At 40.6% G+C, this 15,554-nt stretch overlaps 1 protein-coding gene across 1 annotated transcript; it reads right to left on the minus strand.

The window, feature by feature from the left end:
* Nucleotides 1–1,970: 1,970 nt before the first annotated feature.
* COPS5 (COP9 signalosome subunit 5) lies at nt 1,971–15,341 on the minus strand. The gene is made up of 8 exons (XM_081950151.1): nt 15,080–15,341; nt 11,933–12,167; nt 11,211–11,339; nt 10,661–10,726; nt 9,326–9,411; nt 8,451–8,562; nt 6,827–6,975; nt 1,971–2,296 (listed from the first exon to the last, which is right to left on the minus strand). The coding sequence occupies exons 1-8, from the start codon at nt 15,229–15,231 to the stop codon at nt 2,212–2,214; spliced, it is 1,014 nt and encodes a 337-aa protein (XP_081806277.1). The 5' UTR covers nt 15,232–15,341; the 3' UTR covers nt 1,971–2,211.
* Between the last annotated feature and the right edge of the window lie 213 nt (nt 15,342–15,554).

Below are 15,554 nucleotides of genomic sequence, written 5' to 3' on the forward strand. Positions count from 1 at the left end.
GTGGGCGTGGGTGTCCCTGTTCTTTTGTTAACGTCCTGAGCTCGCTTCGAAAATAATAGTAATAGAAAAAAAAACCCCTACAAGTCTAATACATAGATATGATCGCTGCCATTAATATCTTATAATATAGCTGGCATTCATATTTTAAATACTGTAATAATTGTTATTTAGACATAAAAAAGACTGATTTTCTTTTGATTAGGACTTATTACGAATATGTTTCAGTCCCAGCGATGTCTTGAATCCTCTCTCTCTCACGCACCCACAAACACCCACCCACACGCACGCGCCCCCCCCTACGTGTCAAATTTTAGTCCTCACAAAGGGTTTCAATTTTAGGGGCTAAACTTGACAGGGTAAAATAATGAGCCAAATGTGTGTTATACACAAAATTAGACCGCGGTGTTTTCACTTCAGTTGGGCTTGGAATAGCCCTTTGGAGTCAGGATAAGACAGCGTCAAGTGTTTGAGGACCTCTTGGCGGATGAGGAAAAAAATATGACTCTTTTAATTCAAAGAAGGATGCTTGTTTCTAAGAACAAAAGCATATTCTTTAAAGTAGGCAGAGCAATGCTTCTGGAATTCTTTCCAAGTTCTTCATTCACAGTAGTCACAGAAGGCGCCTGTATCTCCTGGGTAAAATGCTATGTGTTGCTCTTGTAGAATGGATTCCTCTGGATGGAAGCATGCAGATGGGGTTTGTCCAAGAATAGGAAAAGTGGCGATACTGTAGTACAGAATAAAGCAGGTTCTCCCACAGGAGCAAGTGGGATTATGGGTGGAAGATCAGGGACGCTCATGGAAATGAGGGGCCCAATCTTCCCTTTTGCTAGTTATTTTTCCTAGGAAGAGATGTTACTCCATTTAGTGCACCTGTAGATTTTGTTTATTGTTTAGTCAATTTACATTTTCCTGCCCAAAAAATTACATATTACCATAGGTTGCTTAGTTATTATAGCTAAGCTATTAGATTTTATATTTTATTCTATGTTTAAAGCAAGCTGCTTGGAATCGTTGGAGGTAAGTAGCATGCAATTTGAATTTATAAATAGTCATGCATAATCACACCAGCATCCATTCATGTTCCTTCAACTTCTTCCGTTAATTAGCATCACCTGCAGACCTTTTTCATTCTTTCCTTGAATTGTAGGCAGAACTCTCATCAATGAGGATAGTAATAAAGCATGATCCTGAATTAAGACCAAGTTCACTTATATTCAAATAAATCCAAACAGCCTGCCACCTTCATACTTTGCCCCTCAATGTAATAAGGTTGAATGATCAGGGCCATTTCTTAATTGCATGACTGGTTCATGTAAAAACTGATTTTCTGTCTAAGAAGACAAGGAATGTTCCGCTAAATCAGACACTATATAGTCCAAGGTATATAGTCCAAGGTTTGATCCGATAGATGCCTATAGAAACCTGTTAGCAGGAGATGAACACAATCGTAGTCTTCTTGTGTTTCCCATACACACGATACATAACTTATTAAGAAGTATACTTCAGTATACAATATAACTTTGTGTATCTTGATAATACATAAGCTATTATGATTAAGGAAGGAACTATTCATTTTTTTTCCTTTTTCACAACGTACGTTTGGGAGAATGTAGTGTATTTAAAATTTGTTGTAAATATCTTTTGTGTGAATTTCTCTTTTCCAAATATTAACCAGGACCAGCCATTCAATTTCCAAGAGAAGCCACAATCAAGTATGTGCTGCCACCTGTATAAATTAGAAAGATCTGACTAAGAAAGAATTGGGAACCAAGCCATAGATTCATTGAAAAAGAAGCATTTCCACTGCAGGGGAGATTGTGTAGATGGGTAGGCACAGGTCAGGGAAAAATGGTTTTGGTTCAGGACAAAATTTACAAGGAATGAAAATCACTGATAACATTAAAGTGAAAAGGAAAAAAGCAGTTGGCCATTTTAAGAGATCTTTACTGCAGACTGACACAGATAAATTCTAAACTTCTACAACCTATTTATTTATTTTGAAGCAATCAACAAAATGTTAGGGTAAAGAACAGAGCTATAATAAACTTTGAATTTGTTCTTAAAACTAGGCAAAGAAGTGGGAAAAATGATTTAAAGTACTACAAATCAATTGAAAACAACCCTTTTGGCTCAAGTTCCACTTCTGAAATTAATCCAAATTGGCATGTCTTCTCTATGCTGGATATAAGTATCAGTTGATGATATTCTTCAGCCAATGTTAATTTGATTAAAAAGCTTGTCCTTAATAACTTGAGACATCAGTCCATGTATTGCTTCTATTGTGGTTTTGCAGCTGAAAGAAAAATGAAAACATAAAAGGCAAATACAGTATTTTATAATCAAAAGGAATTAAAAGATAAACTTAATGTTATCTGTAAGTAGCTATATGACTACAAATTATGGACCTGAATTACAATATAGAAAACATTCTATGTACTATGCTATTGGGCTGTGTGGTGACTCAGTAGTTAAGATGCTGGGCTTGTTGGCCCAGGTTTGAGGCCTGAGTGCCACGCAACGGGATGAGCTCCTGTCCTCACCCCAGCTCCTGCCAACCTAGCAGTTCGAAAGCATGCAAAAGTGAGTTAGATGAATAGGTACCATTTTGGTGGGAAGGTAACAGCTCTCTGCAACATCATGTTGGCCACATGATGGTGAAAGTGACTTTGAACAGCACTATCTCAATGGCCTTGAAATGGAGATGAGCACAGTCCCCTATAGTTGGCAATGACTAGCAGAGTAAAATCTGCAGGGACTCCTTACTATGCTTTACAATAATAATATAGTACTTTATGTAGATTCATTAACACAGTATTGTGTCAAAAAACCTCTCTAATTAAATTTTGAGTACATGTAATCAACATAATCATATTCTACAGTCATTCCTCTATTTTCCTTGAAGTTGCTTTGTCAGTTATTTGGAATGACTAATAATGGGGCACATTCCTATTATTTGCAAAACACTATACATTGCCTAAGTACATTGTGCTAAGTCAATGTAACCACATATCTCAAATTATGGTTTACAAATTACACTGGCTGGTTCACATATAATGCCAAACTAAAACCTAGCAAATCACATGTTTTAGTGAAAAACTACTTAAAATGTCAACTATTTTCTTCTCATTATACTATACACATTCTATATTCCAGAGAAGATCTGTAAGGCTATAATTCAGATACTAAGGTTCTGCATTTAAAAAACTTCAGGTTCAATTACTTCCTTTTCCTGTCAAGACTAAGAAAAACAGATTTTAATTCTAGAAAGCTGCTGCTAGAATATAGATAATGCTAAGCTAAATAAAGCCAGAATTTCATTCTATACATTAGCCATCCATGTTTTTACATGGATAATGCAAACTTACTTTACTTTACTTTTATTTCGACTTTTATACCGCCCCCTCTCCCCAAAGGGACTCGGGGCGGTGTACAGTCAGATAAAACACAACAAGATAGAAAATACAAACATAAAAGGGGAGGCAATAAGAAACTGTACAAAAAGCAAAGCAGTTAAAAACAATGTTTAAATAACCCTAAAAATACCCAATTAAAATATCTGCCAGGAGGTAGAATAAGACTATGAATGGGCCAGGCCAACTAAACGGAACAGGTGAGTCTTCAGTTTTTGTCGGAAGGAGCGGAAGTCGGTGGTGGTTCTGATATCGGGGGGAAGGTCATTCCAGAGGGTTGGGCCCATCACAGAGAAGGCTCTACTCCTAGGCGCCACCCGTTGGCATTGCTTAGTGGACGGCACCCGGAGGAGTCCTTCCCTGTGAGAGCGAATCGGTCGCAGGGAAGTGTGTGGTAGGATGCGATCCCGCAAGTACCTAGGTCCTGAGCCATGGAGCGCTTTAAAGATGGTAATTAACACCTTGAAACGCACCCGAAAGACCACAGGCAGCCAGTGCAGCTCGCGCAGGAGCGGTGTTACGTGGGAGTACCTAGTACTCCCCATAAAAGCCCGCGCGGCTGCGTTCTGGACTAGCTGCAGTCTTCGAGCGCGTCCCAAGGGAAGCCCCATGTAGAGGGCATTGCAGTAGTCCGAGACGTCACCAGTGCATGAGTGACCGTGCGTAGGGCATCCCGGTCCAGTAGGGGGCGCAATTGGCGCACCAGGCAAACCTGGCAAACCTGGTGGAACGCCCCCCTTGCCACGGCTGCCACATGGTCATCCATTGACAGCCGGGCATCTAGGAGGACGCCCAAATTGCGCGCCCGTTCCACAGGGGGCAATTGCTTGCCCCCTATGGTCAGTGATGGAATCAAATGACTGAACCGGGGTGCCGGTAGCCACAACCACTCAGTCTTGGAGGGGTTGAGCTTGAGTCTGTTGTCCCCCATCCAGACCCCGACGGCTTCCAAACACCGGGTCATCACCTCGACAGCCTCGTTGGGGTGGTCTGGGGTGGAAATGTACAGCTGCGTATCATCAGCGTACAGATGATACTCCACCCCAAAACCACGGATGATCTCCCCCAGCGGCTTCACATATGCGTTGAACAGAAGGGGCGAGAGGACCGACCCCTGAGGCACCCAAGTGAGTGACCTTAGGGTTGACCTCTGCCCCCCTGCCAACACACATTGCGTCTGGTCGGAGAGGTAGGAGCCGAACCACCGCAAAACGGTGCCTCCAACTCCCATCCCCTCCAGCCGGCGCAATAGGATACCATGGTCGATGGTATCAAAAGCCGCCGAGAGATCTAATAGGACCAGGATAGAGGAACAACCCCTATCTCTGGCCCTCCAGAGATCATCGACCAACGCGACCAAGGCCGTCTCCATGCTGTGTCCGGGCTGGAAGCCGGACTGGCGTGGGTCTAGATATTCGGATTCCTCAAGGTGTCGTGGAAACTGCTGTGCCACCACATTCTCTACAACCTTCGCTAAAAAGGGAAGGTTGGAGACTGGACGATAATTAGCTAGCTCCGTCGGGTCAAGGGAAGGCCTCTTGAGTAAGGGCCTCACCACCGCCTCTTTCAAGGCGGCAGGTAAGGACCCCTCGCTCATAGAGGCGTTCACCAAGCCCAGTAGCCAGCCTCGTGTCACTTCCCAGGATGCCAGTACCAACCAGGAGGGACACGGGTCCATTAAACATGTGGTCGGTCGCAGCCGTCCACGCAATCTATCCAAATCCTTGGGGGCAACAGAATCAAACTCCTCCCAGAATGGTCTCACAAGACTCACTGTTGGCGGCTCCTCTGGTCCACTGAAGGGGGCCCATCCGCTCCGGATCTGAGCGATTTTGTCCTGCAGATATTCCCCAAACTCCTCTGCTCTGCCCTGTAAAGGGGCTTCCCGCGTCCTCTGTGATAAGAGAGAGCGGGTCACCCGAAACAGGGCGGCAGGGTGGTTATCGGCGGACGCAATAAGAGTGGCACAATGTCTGCGTTTGGCCACTCTTAATGCCACAAGGTAAGTCCGTGAATAGGCTCTTACCTGTGTTCGGTCAGATTCGGAGCGTGAGGACCTCCACCTGCCCTCTAGGTGTCTCCTATGGCGCTTCATCACCCTCAGGTCCTCGGTAAACCAAGGAGCCCGGGTGGGTCGTCGCCGCAGGAGAGGCCGCAAAGGCGCAACTCGGTCCAGGGCCCCAGCGGCCGCCCTATTCCAGGCGGCCACTAGGTTCTCGGAGCGAGAGCGGGTCAGGGCTACAGGGAATGGCCCAAGCTCCGTCTGGAACCTATCCAGTTCCATCAGGCGCCTGGGGCGGTACCAACTTGGACAGTTTGGTTCCGCCTCCTCGCGGTGGGGGGTAGCGCCAGGGAAGTCCAGCCGGAGACATGAGTGATCTGACCATGACAGGGGAGTGATGGTTACATCCCCTCTTCCCAGATCACTCGTCCACTGTTCAGATACGAAAACAAGGTCCAGAGTGTGGCCACCTTCGTGTGTGGGGCCCTGAATTAATTGGGTCAGGTCCATGGCTGTCATGGAAGCCATGAACTCCCGAGCTACCTCGGATGCTTCCCCCGTCGACGGCAAGTTGAAATCCCCCATAACCACAAGCTTGGGGGTCTCAACTGGCGTCTCCGAGATCAGCTCGAGGAGCTCGGGCAGGGCTGCTGACGCATAGCGAGGAGCCAAGTATACAATCAGCAAGCCCCACTGCCTTCCTGGGCCCCATTTCACACCAAGGGACTCACATCCGGGTATCTGAGGTACAGTGAACTCCCTCGGCTCTAGACATTCCCGTATAACTACCGCCACCCCACCACCCTTACCCAGGGCCCGAGGCTGATGGAATGCACGGAAACCCGGTGGGCACATTTCCACGAGGGGTAAACCAACACACAGGTGGCTAGTATAGGGAATGAAAATCTTACTTTACCTAGCTTAGTACTGTCCATAGCCTAGCAGCAGTTCTCTTAAAACCATGTGATTGGAAGGAATACATACATTGGCTGCCTTGAGGCAAGTTAGCTCTCCTTTTGGATTAACGATCAGTTATCCATTCAAAAGCTCATTAAACAGACTATTGTCAAATTGAAAAATAACTTAATTTCCCCAATATTACAAGCATACTTTCATACATTACATACATACATACAAATTATTTTATCATTTCTCTTCATGTATATTTGATGCTGTTCAGTGTGACTTATACAGGGGGATGGGCGGTTTATACATTTGGTTAATAAAAAATAAATAAAAATATTTAGCTTCATAACCCATGCTGATATGAAAAAAAATGAAATAGTCATATCTATGAGCTGTAAATGCTGACAAAGAAATATAATCAACGTATTAAGAGTATGAAATCTTCATACAATTATCAATAAGCATTTTATTCTTAATCCAAAACCTCAAATGAAGATGACCATACCTGTCCCTTGTTGCTTTGGCTAGTTTGTCCTCTGATTTTCTGTCATGAGATTCTAAACCCAGCATGAAGCTTCCTCGTCCCAGTTGAGCTTCTGACTGCTCTAATTTTTCTGACAGGTCAAATACTTGTCCCGTTGTATAATCAGCATTCTGCATTTGAAAAAGATTTATCATGAACACAATTTCCACACGTGCTGCTATTTTCTACAACCCATACTAAAGAAGCTACTGAAGTTTAAAATCTACAATATATCTATGTAGAGGGTTTTTTTTGGCCTGGCAACAATAGAGGTTTGATACTGCTTTCTTTCAGTGTATTTTTCAATTTCACCATCTAGTCTACAGCCCTGTTTAGCCTGATTGTCTCCCATCCAAATACTACAGAGGTCCACCCTCAAATAATTTTTTTCAAGATGTACTAAAATAGATTAAGTACTGCTAGGCTCAGCAATTAGTCAATTTTAAATGCAGAATTTACATGCTTTAGTGCAGCTGTTTAGATACAAAGCAAAAATGTACTTTGGATGAAATATGAACTGCCCACTGCAATTCAGGGCACCTCTTTAAAGAAGCATAATGTTGACAAGTTAAGCAAGCATACCCCTACCCAATCTGAAGCACCTTTTCGGCTGTGGATCCAAATTGTTGCATATCTGTAGTTAATAGTAACGGCAAAAGTGCTAAGACCCATGCTATTTGTGTGTGTGTGTGTGTGTGTGTGTGTGTAATTAAGAAATTAAGATGATATTGAATAAATTAAGCATATGATTTAATTTAGTTGATGGCTATGGAATAAGTGATTTAATTACTAACTGAAAAGATAATGTTTGTTATTTTCTATCACAGAGCAAGGTTAAAGCACAGAATTATTCAACAGCCTCACTTTGTTACAGGGCATTGTTTTCGTCTACAGCTACATTTTGCTTCAGAACAGTGTCAACATTTGGCAACTTTTAAGATGTGTGGCCTTCAACTCAGAGTTCTCCAAGATGTCTACTTAAATTTTATTTGAACATATGATCTGACTTATTTTTCTCTCTCACAATTTTTGAGTTCCCACAAAATCTGCTCTACTGGGTGCCCTATCCAGAGTATTTTTTGTGAGTTGCAGAGAGTTACTGGAAAAGGAATGGATGGAAATCTCTTTGCATGCAGATGGTATCTACTATACATGGACAAAACAGGATTTTTAATCTTAAATAAATAAATTTAAAAAAATATAGCAATAGCACTAAGACATATACAATTTTACAGCCCTTTCTGAGCGATTTACAGAGTCAGGATATTGCTCACAACAATTTGGGGTCCTCATTTTACCAACCTTGGAAGGATGGAAGGCTGAGTCAACCAATATAACATGTTAGAAAGGAAGGTCACTGTTCAATAGAAAAGTGGTCTCCAGAGCTCTCTATAATTGGTAATTTTTAGTGTTACGCTGAAGAATATATGACCTGTGTCCTGCAGCACCCCAAACACCAAATGGATTTTGTAATCCATTTTATGAAATTCCTCCTCTTGACCTTTTATCTTTCTGCTTACAGAAACACAGATGAGTCTTTCAAAGACTATGTATTAAATTTGTTAGTAATCTGCTTTTGTATGTTCAAGTGTTCTACAATACTTACAGTAAGCAGACTAGATGAACTAAGAGTGTTCACCCAATATTTATTCCACAACAGCTCAAGCAGCTTGCGATCCAAAGAGGATTTGAAATAGGATACTTCTAAGGCATAATACCTGTTGCATTAAAAAAATGTTTACATAGAGACATACAGAAACTTTTTCAAAGTAAGCTCATGAATGGATGGTAATTTAATATATTTAAAAATGCTTTTGTATACACAAACATTGAGTACTATATATTAATGTGATCAAGAAAAGATGTTGTTAATAACATTTTATGAGATTCTAGAAAGTTAGGTAAAACTGAGGAAAGAAAGTGGAGAAAAAATATTTCAGGATCTTGGATACTGTATCTTAGGAATACAAAGAAATTTTGTATCATCAAACAGTAGAGAATGAAACAGAACTTTTTCTCCTAAGGTTTTATAACTTTCACTTCAGGTTACACAAAGCTCTGTTCACTAGGCTTATATTCAAAATCTCTCTTTTAATAGTGTCTGTGCATGTGCACAGTTACTCAATCATAATTACAGAAAAATGGGGAGGGTGGGATAGGGAAAAGTTAGTTTGCTTGATGCATAGGAATTGTGAGCAAAATTGTCATTGAGGAAGATATTGAATGCTTTTTTATCAAAACTGGTGGGGTCAAATTTTCTACCATACCTCCGCAAATCAGATTTGCCTATTTAAAAGAGTTTCATTGAAAGCCATATTGATTACGTATATCTGTTCCCTTTTTGTTCCAAAGCAAGACAAAACAATGCACATACCTACAACACAATATATTTATAGGATTTATATTATTTCAAGTAGATGTATTTTTCTTTCCAAATTGGAAAACATTCCAAAGCTGCTATATTAAAAGATAATATCTTACTGTTTACAGTGCACTCCAAAATCTTCTATTTTATTAAGTGGGATAGTCTGATATTCAGAAGGGCCCTCATCAGGAGGTTTATAGCCCTGAAAGATAAAACATAATAGTACAAGGAATGGAAATATGACAACTTCCTAACAATTAAATGTATTAATTTTTGTTCAATTTCTATTCCATCTGGAGGTTTATAAATTTTCAGGAAGCAATCTGAATGATATAATTAAAACATCCTGATGCACACATAGAAATTTTCACTTTACTTTTTCTGACAAAAGTGTAAGGGACACACTACATTATCTTTTGTACAAAAATTCTGCTTTAATCCCCAGTTCTTGCCACTGTCCTCAACAAAGTGCTTCCATAAGTAATTTGTGACTTCTGCATTAGCTCCTGTTAGTAATTCATTGACAAAGTGCTTTCCCTCAAGTGCAGAAACCATGTGCCTCTGAAAAGACTAAAGAGACATAATTTTAACACAGGAAATCCTAAATCCATAAGGTAAATTTTCTATCAGGTTGTTCAATTTGTTTTTCTCTTAAGGAAGACATCTTTGTTTCCCCTGTGTAATTTTTAAAAGACTTTTGATACAGAGGTGAATTTCCTAAATTAGATTAGATAACCTCAACAGAAAAAACCAAGAATAGTAAATGGTCACTTTCAGCTATGATTATCTAACTATTCACATACCCCTGACACAGTGGTGGGTTCCTGCCGGATCGCACCGGATCGCGCGCACTCCCTTTCAGCGCTCCACCTGGCTCGCGCGCTCCCTTTCAGCGCTACACCTGGCTCGCGCGCTCCCTTCCGGCGCTAAAACCAGAAGTACGGTCTTGCCCCGCCCCTGAATTTTCAGGCGCTCCGCTCCGCTGAGGAAACATCTCCGTTCCCAGCCGAGCTGGTGGAGCGCAGGCAGGCGTCGTCGCTTCGCCAGGGGTGGGGCAAGACCGTACTTCCGGTTTTAGCGCCGGAAGGGAGCGCGCGAGCCAGGTGTAGCGCTGAAAGGGAGCGCGCGAGCCAGGTGGAGCGCTGAAAGGGAGCGCGCGAGCCAGGTGGAGCGCTGAAAGGGAGCACGCGCGATCCGGTGCGATCCGGCAGGAACCCACCACTGCCCTGACATGCATTGGGTTTAAAAATAGATTATCCTATGAAAATATTCTATGTAACGAAAATACAGTATTCAATGTAATTTTCTCCTTCTGCAATATAATGCTATATTTTTGAAAGCCTGAGAATATAAATAACCAATGTCTTATTATGAACTACATCAAAGCAAAACTTCATTTGTTTAGTTAATTTCAATTTTATATTATATAACTTTGGTTATAGTGTTGTTACCTTAGGATATGTTCTAAAAGCTCCAAGATTTACTTTTCCTGCAGATATTGTCCTTGTTGGATCAATCTGTAAAATGTATTCAGAGTTAACATATACAATTCATTCCTAAAAAGCAGTTAAATATTATTTTTATGTAAAATGTATGATTTTATTACGCAATCATACATGAATTATTCCCATCTCTAGTAAACTGTTTATACTTGCTGTTCTCCTGCTAGACTGGCATGTGAGTAAATGCATGATATGTATATATGGACTAATGCCTGGTTTAAACTACATTCAAATAGACATATTCTTCCAGCATTAGTAATTATAAAAACACTACGATAAACTGCATACAATCAGTTTGAAGTTTCTAGTTCTTATACTAATTTAACTTGAAAGGCTCTACTTAATTTTTAAAATAACATTCAGATGAGCACATAAAAATCCAGCAAGTAGCAAAAAAACAAAAACAAAAACAAACCCCAACCCTGTTTACACAATACTGTGAAAATAGGCTCTCAGGCATATTTAGGGTTTAGTTCACAAATTCTAATATTATACTCACAACCACAGCTACAAAGGGTTCTTGAAATTGTTGATTAAGCATCTGTGTACTGACATCAATTCCTGAAAGCCAACAGCCATAGCCGGGATGGCTGTGATACCAGCCTATTGCATTTTCTAGACGACCAACCTAACCAAAACCACAAGAAGGAAGAGGAAAGAAAGCATATTGTTCGAAAGACAATATAACCATTCCATTTTGGGGGATTGTTAGCAAACTGTAGATTTTATATACACAGAATATTCAGAATCACAATACAATATATATAGGTAGCCCTCAACGTAACAATTGAGCAATAACAATTCAAAGTTATGACAACACTGAAAAAAGTGACTTATGAGCAATCCTCATATGACTATCATAATGTCTTCATGGTACAGTGAACAGAAATTCTACTGCTTGGCAATCAGCCTTTATTAACAGTCATTTGCAGCATCCTGGGTTCACATGATGACCATCTGCAACCTTTCCAGAGGGTTTCGGACAAGCAAAGTCAGTGGGGAAGGGGGAATCACTTAACTACTGCATTATTGGTTTAATGATTGCCTGTGGTGACCACAGCAAAAAATTAGTGTAAAATCAAGTTCATCTCACTTAAGTTTAAGAGCAAAGCATACTCAATGTAAAGGTTATCATCTAAGTGTCTCCGGATCCACAACTGAATTCAGATAACTTTAGTTAATGTTAAATTGCTAAAATAGAAGCTTATCTTTTTCTTTTACCTGCTTTGCGTTTTCAATATATGCAGCCATGTATTCATATGCAGCAGCCTGAGCATTAACTCTGGTTTCAGTGCCTTCCACTGGTAAAGCAAAACTGTCCATTATGATCATTGTTTCGCCATCTACTTTTCCAAGCATTAAGCCCATCACTTCCAAGTTGCCTCCTGATCTAGCATGCATGACCATCTTCAGAAGAGCCAAAGCAGAGATCTTGCAGTACTTGAAATAATGGTGGCTGCAAGGAAAAGACCAAATATTTTTATAATGCAACTGAATTATTATAGAAAGGAAAATGGGAAAAATACACACACATTATTTAAGCATAATGGCTCTCTTGGACATAAAATCACTAGGCTATTTTTAGGTCATCAGAAAAAAATAAAAATCTACCATTAATCTTCAAGAGAACAAAAATATATTAAAGTTTTTGACATATCTAGAATATTTTGACAATTGTGATGTTACAAAAAGTGTAACGAGGTAGACATTTAGAAAAAATATCTGACAATTCTGAAATTATAAACATGATAAATATCCAACATCGTAAGATGGGACTTAAGATGAGAATCTATCTACCAAAAAACAGGGAATCAGTTACTATATATTTGTTTGTTGCAAAAGGTCTTGGTGTAGCCTGAAATTTGGCATACAAAACTTAATCTAGTGTAATATAAACCTTTCTTTTTCATGCTATAATAAGATTGTTATTACACAAAATTCATGTTTTCACCATTGCATTAACTTCCTTTTGTAATATTTTGGGTGATGACCCCAAGGCAAGCAATTTTTTGTATATTTATATAGTCCTAATAAAGTCACTGACTGACTGGATTATTTAACTCACTATCTGCTCAGATGTATGGCATGTGGCATGATTTTCCCTAGAACAATTCTCTATGTATTGAATGTGCTCTCTAGGAATATGTTTGGATCCAGCACTGATGTCATTTTTTTCACGAAATAAATAACTTTTTACTATCCATAACGTTTTTACTGTTTCTAATTTAATAATTTTCTATATTGTACATATTTGTAATCTGTATTTTTTGGTAAGAATATTGACAATGATACAGGCTGCAAATTATTTTAAATAAATAAAGTAGAATTACGGTACATGCAAAACCATAAAATGACATTGTCTGATAATTCAATGAAACATTTATATAATATTGTGCATGGTCTGGATGTATAAAATTTGGCTCAAAGCACTGCTTAATTTAAGAACTATTCTGATACCTAACTTATAGAATTACCTCTAAAACTGTGAATTCCTTCCTTTTTCTCATCACATGCTATGTGTTCTGTATCTTAATATTCTGTGCTTTCATATTATACATGGATACATGGTTAAAATGTCTATGTATATAATCTCCACATAAATCTTAAACAAATGTATTTTTGCATTGCTGAAGAAAAGTGTTGTTTCTCAAGACATCACAAGCCATTTTGGCATAAAATATGCAATATTATTGCCCGTCGCTATCATGCTTTTGTTCTGCCTTTCTGACCTCTAAACATGCTTGCTGGTAGCATTGTATAAATGTGCAGGCTGGGCACGTGAATAAGACAGATGTGGCAGGAACCTCACAGCCTATTGAGCACAACACTATGGATCTCCCAACAAAAGTGGGGCCTGGTTAGCCATTGGCCAGGTTGTGTTGAACATATTCTGGAAGCCCTTAACTGCTCATATAATAATATTTTTTAAAAATGAGTGAAGTGAAGCTTTTTTCAAATTAAATTAAAAGCCTTAAACTCTTATGACAAGTGGTATGGAACTACTCTGAGCAGGGGCAGTGGAGATGGGAGGCTTGGCCAAGAAATATTGGCCAGAAGACTCAAGCTGATTTAGGGAAAAAAGGACGAGGTAGACAAAAAGAAGGGTCTTGCTGCCCCTTAGCGAGGATCTCTATGTTGGGCAAGGAGAGGAAAATATATCTGCTAGGCAAAGAAATGAAGAATTCTCAAAGCAGTGAAAGAAAGAAAAGCAAATGAGAAGAACTCTGAAGACCTCTCTGCTCAAGTAGGAGAGAAAGAGGAAAATGGGATTTGGGCATTCTTAATAAACTAATTTTCTAGACTAAATCATGCTGGAGAATTTGAAAACAGTATTATGTAACAACTCAATCATCATGACCGATATTACTGTTCCAATGAATGACACTGCCAACTGTCAAAGTGTAACGTTTATGTATCACAATAACATACTTTTATTTAATTAATTTATATCTAATGTCATATGGCAGTATTCTTTATTTTCCTTATTTCAGAGTTAACAAGAGGCATTTATATGAATGTAGGAAATGGCTTCAGTGCTATGCCCTGGGGCTAATTCAGCATTCATGGCTATTTGAGAAAGAATCACGCTAATAAGAAATAGTAGGCTGTGGAGATTTGTAACTTCGAAAGAGCCTCTCCCTGTGGATCATCTGATGCTCTGCAGACAGAATCATCAGCAAAGTGCATCACATTTTCTATACTTTAAAACTTGTAGGTTGCTGTTGGCTAAAGGAAGAAAACAATACTTTATAACTGGGCAAGAGATGAGATAAAGACAATGTTGTGTAATCACGGCAGGAAAAAAAAAGCTTTCATCATGGTTACAAGCAAGAAAAGAGAGACCCAAATACATGGGTTAACTATATATTAAAACACAGTAGACATGTAATTAGTTATCAGTATTTGCTTGATAGGAACTACAATCCTCTAATAAGCATGCCTCTCTTCACCCAATTTAATTCCATCTTCACTTTCCTTGGTTTCATCTCTGATGTCATTTTCTCCTTTTTGTTAAGATCCATGTGAGTGCCGAATCCCATTATTTCTACCTCCTTAGGATCTGCAAAATCCACACTTCCATCTCTGTTCTTAAATGGAAATCCTTCACCCGTATTATCTAGCTGGTCACTTGCTCCGAGGAATGCAATCTCTCCTGGTCCCGTTTTTGTATCTCCCCATTCTCTCCAGATCCGCCTTGCATCAGGCTACCTCTGGGGCAAGTGCATCATCGCTGCTGCACCGGCCCCTCTTCCTGGCTATGGGACCGGGCAGCGACCTCGGCCGCCGGCAGAACTCTCTGAACCAAGGCAGAGAACGAGGAACGCAGAGGCAGCGGCGGTTTCCCTGTCGCCCAGACACCCAACTTACTCCTTGGTCCATGGCTTGGCCGCCAGGATCTCCTGCTGCTGCTTGCGGTCATACTTGTATATCTCGTCGATGCTCTGTGCCTCCTGCATGTTGTTAGCCAGTTCCCACGTCTTCTGGGCCATCCCGCTCCCCGAAGGGCCGGCAGTCGCCATTTCACCGGCTTATTCAAGCCGAGCCAAAGCAGGCTCTGCTTCCCTGTGAACCGCTTCGGGTAGGAGGAACCTCCCGGTCCGCTGTCGGACAGCACAAACCGGAAGTCCGGGAAGAACAGTCGTTCCTAGCGAATGGTTCCGGCCGCTCCGCGAAGCCTCCAGCTTGCCCCCTAATGGTAAACGATGGGATTAGTCTCCCAAGAGCCAGGCTGGCTTCGCCTTTGCTTTACTCCTCACACCAGGTGTGTCTCCAAAGGGTGCCCCAAGCCATCCAAGATAGTGTTTCTGAGTCTCAGGAATTTTAATACGTATGGACTTCAATT

This window comes from Natrix helvetica (assembly GCF_964273705.1).
Source record: "Natrix helvetica genome assembly, chromosome: 4".
Classification (NCBI taxonomy): domain Eukaryota; kingdom Metazoa; phylum Chordata; class Lepidosauria; order Squamata; family Natricidae; genus Natrix; species Natrix helvetica.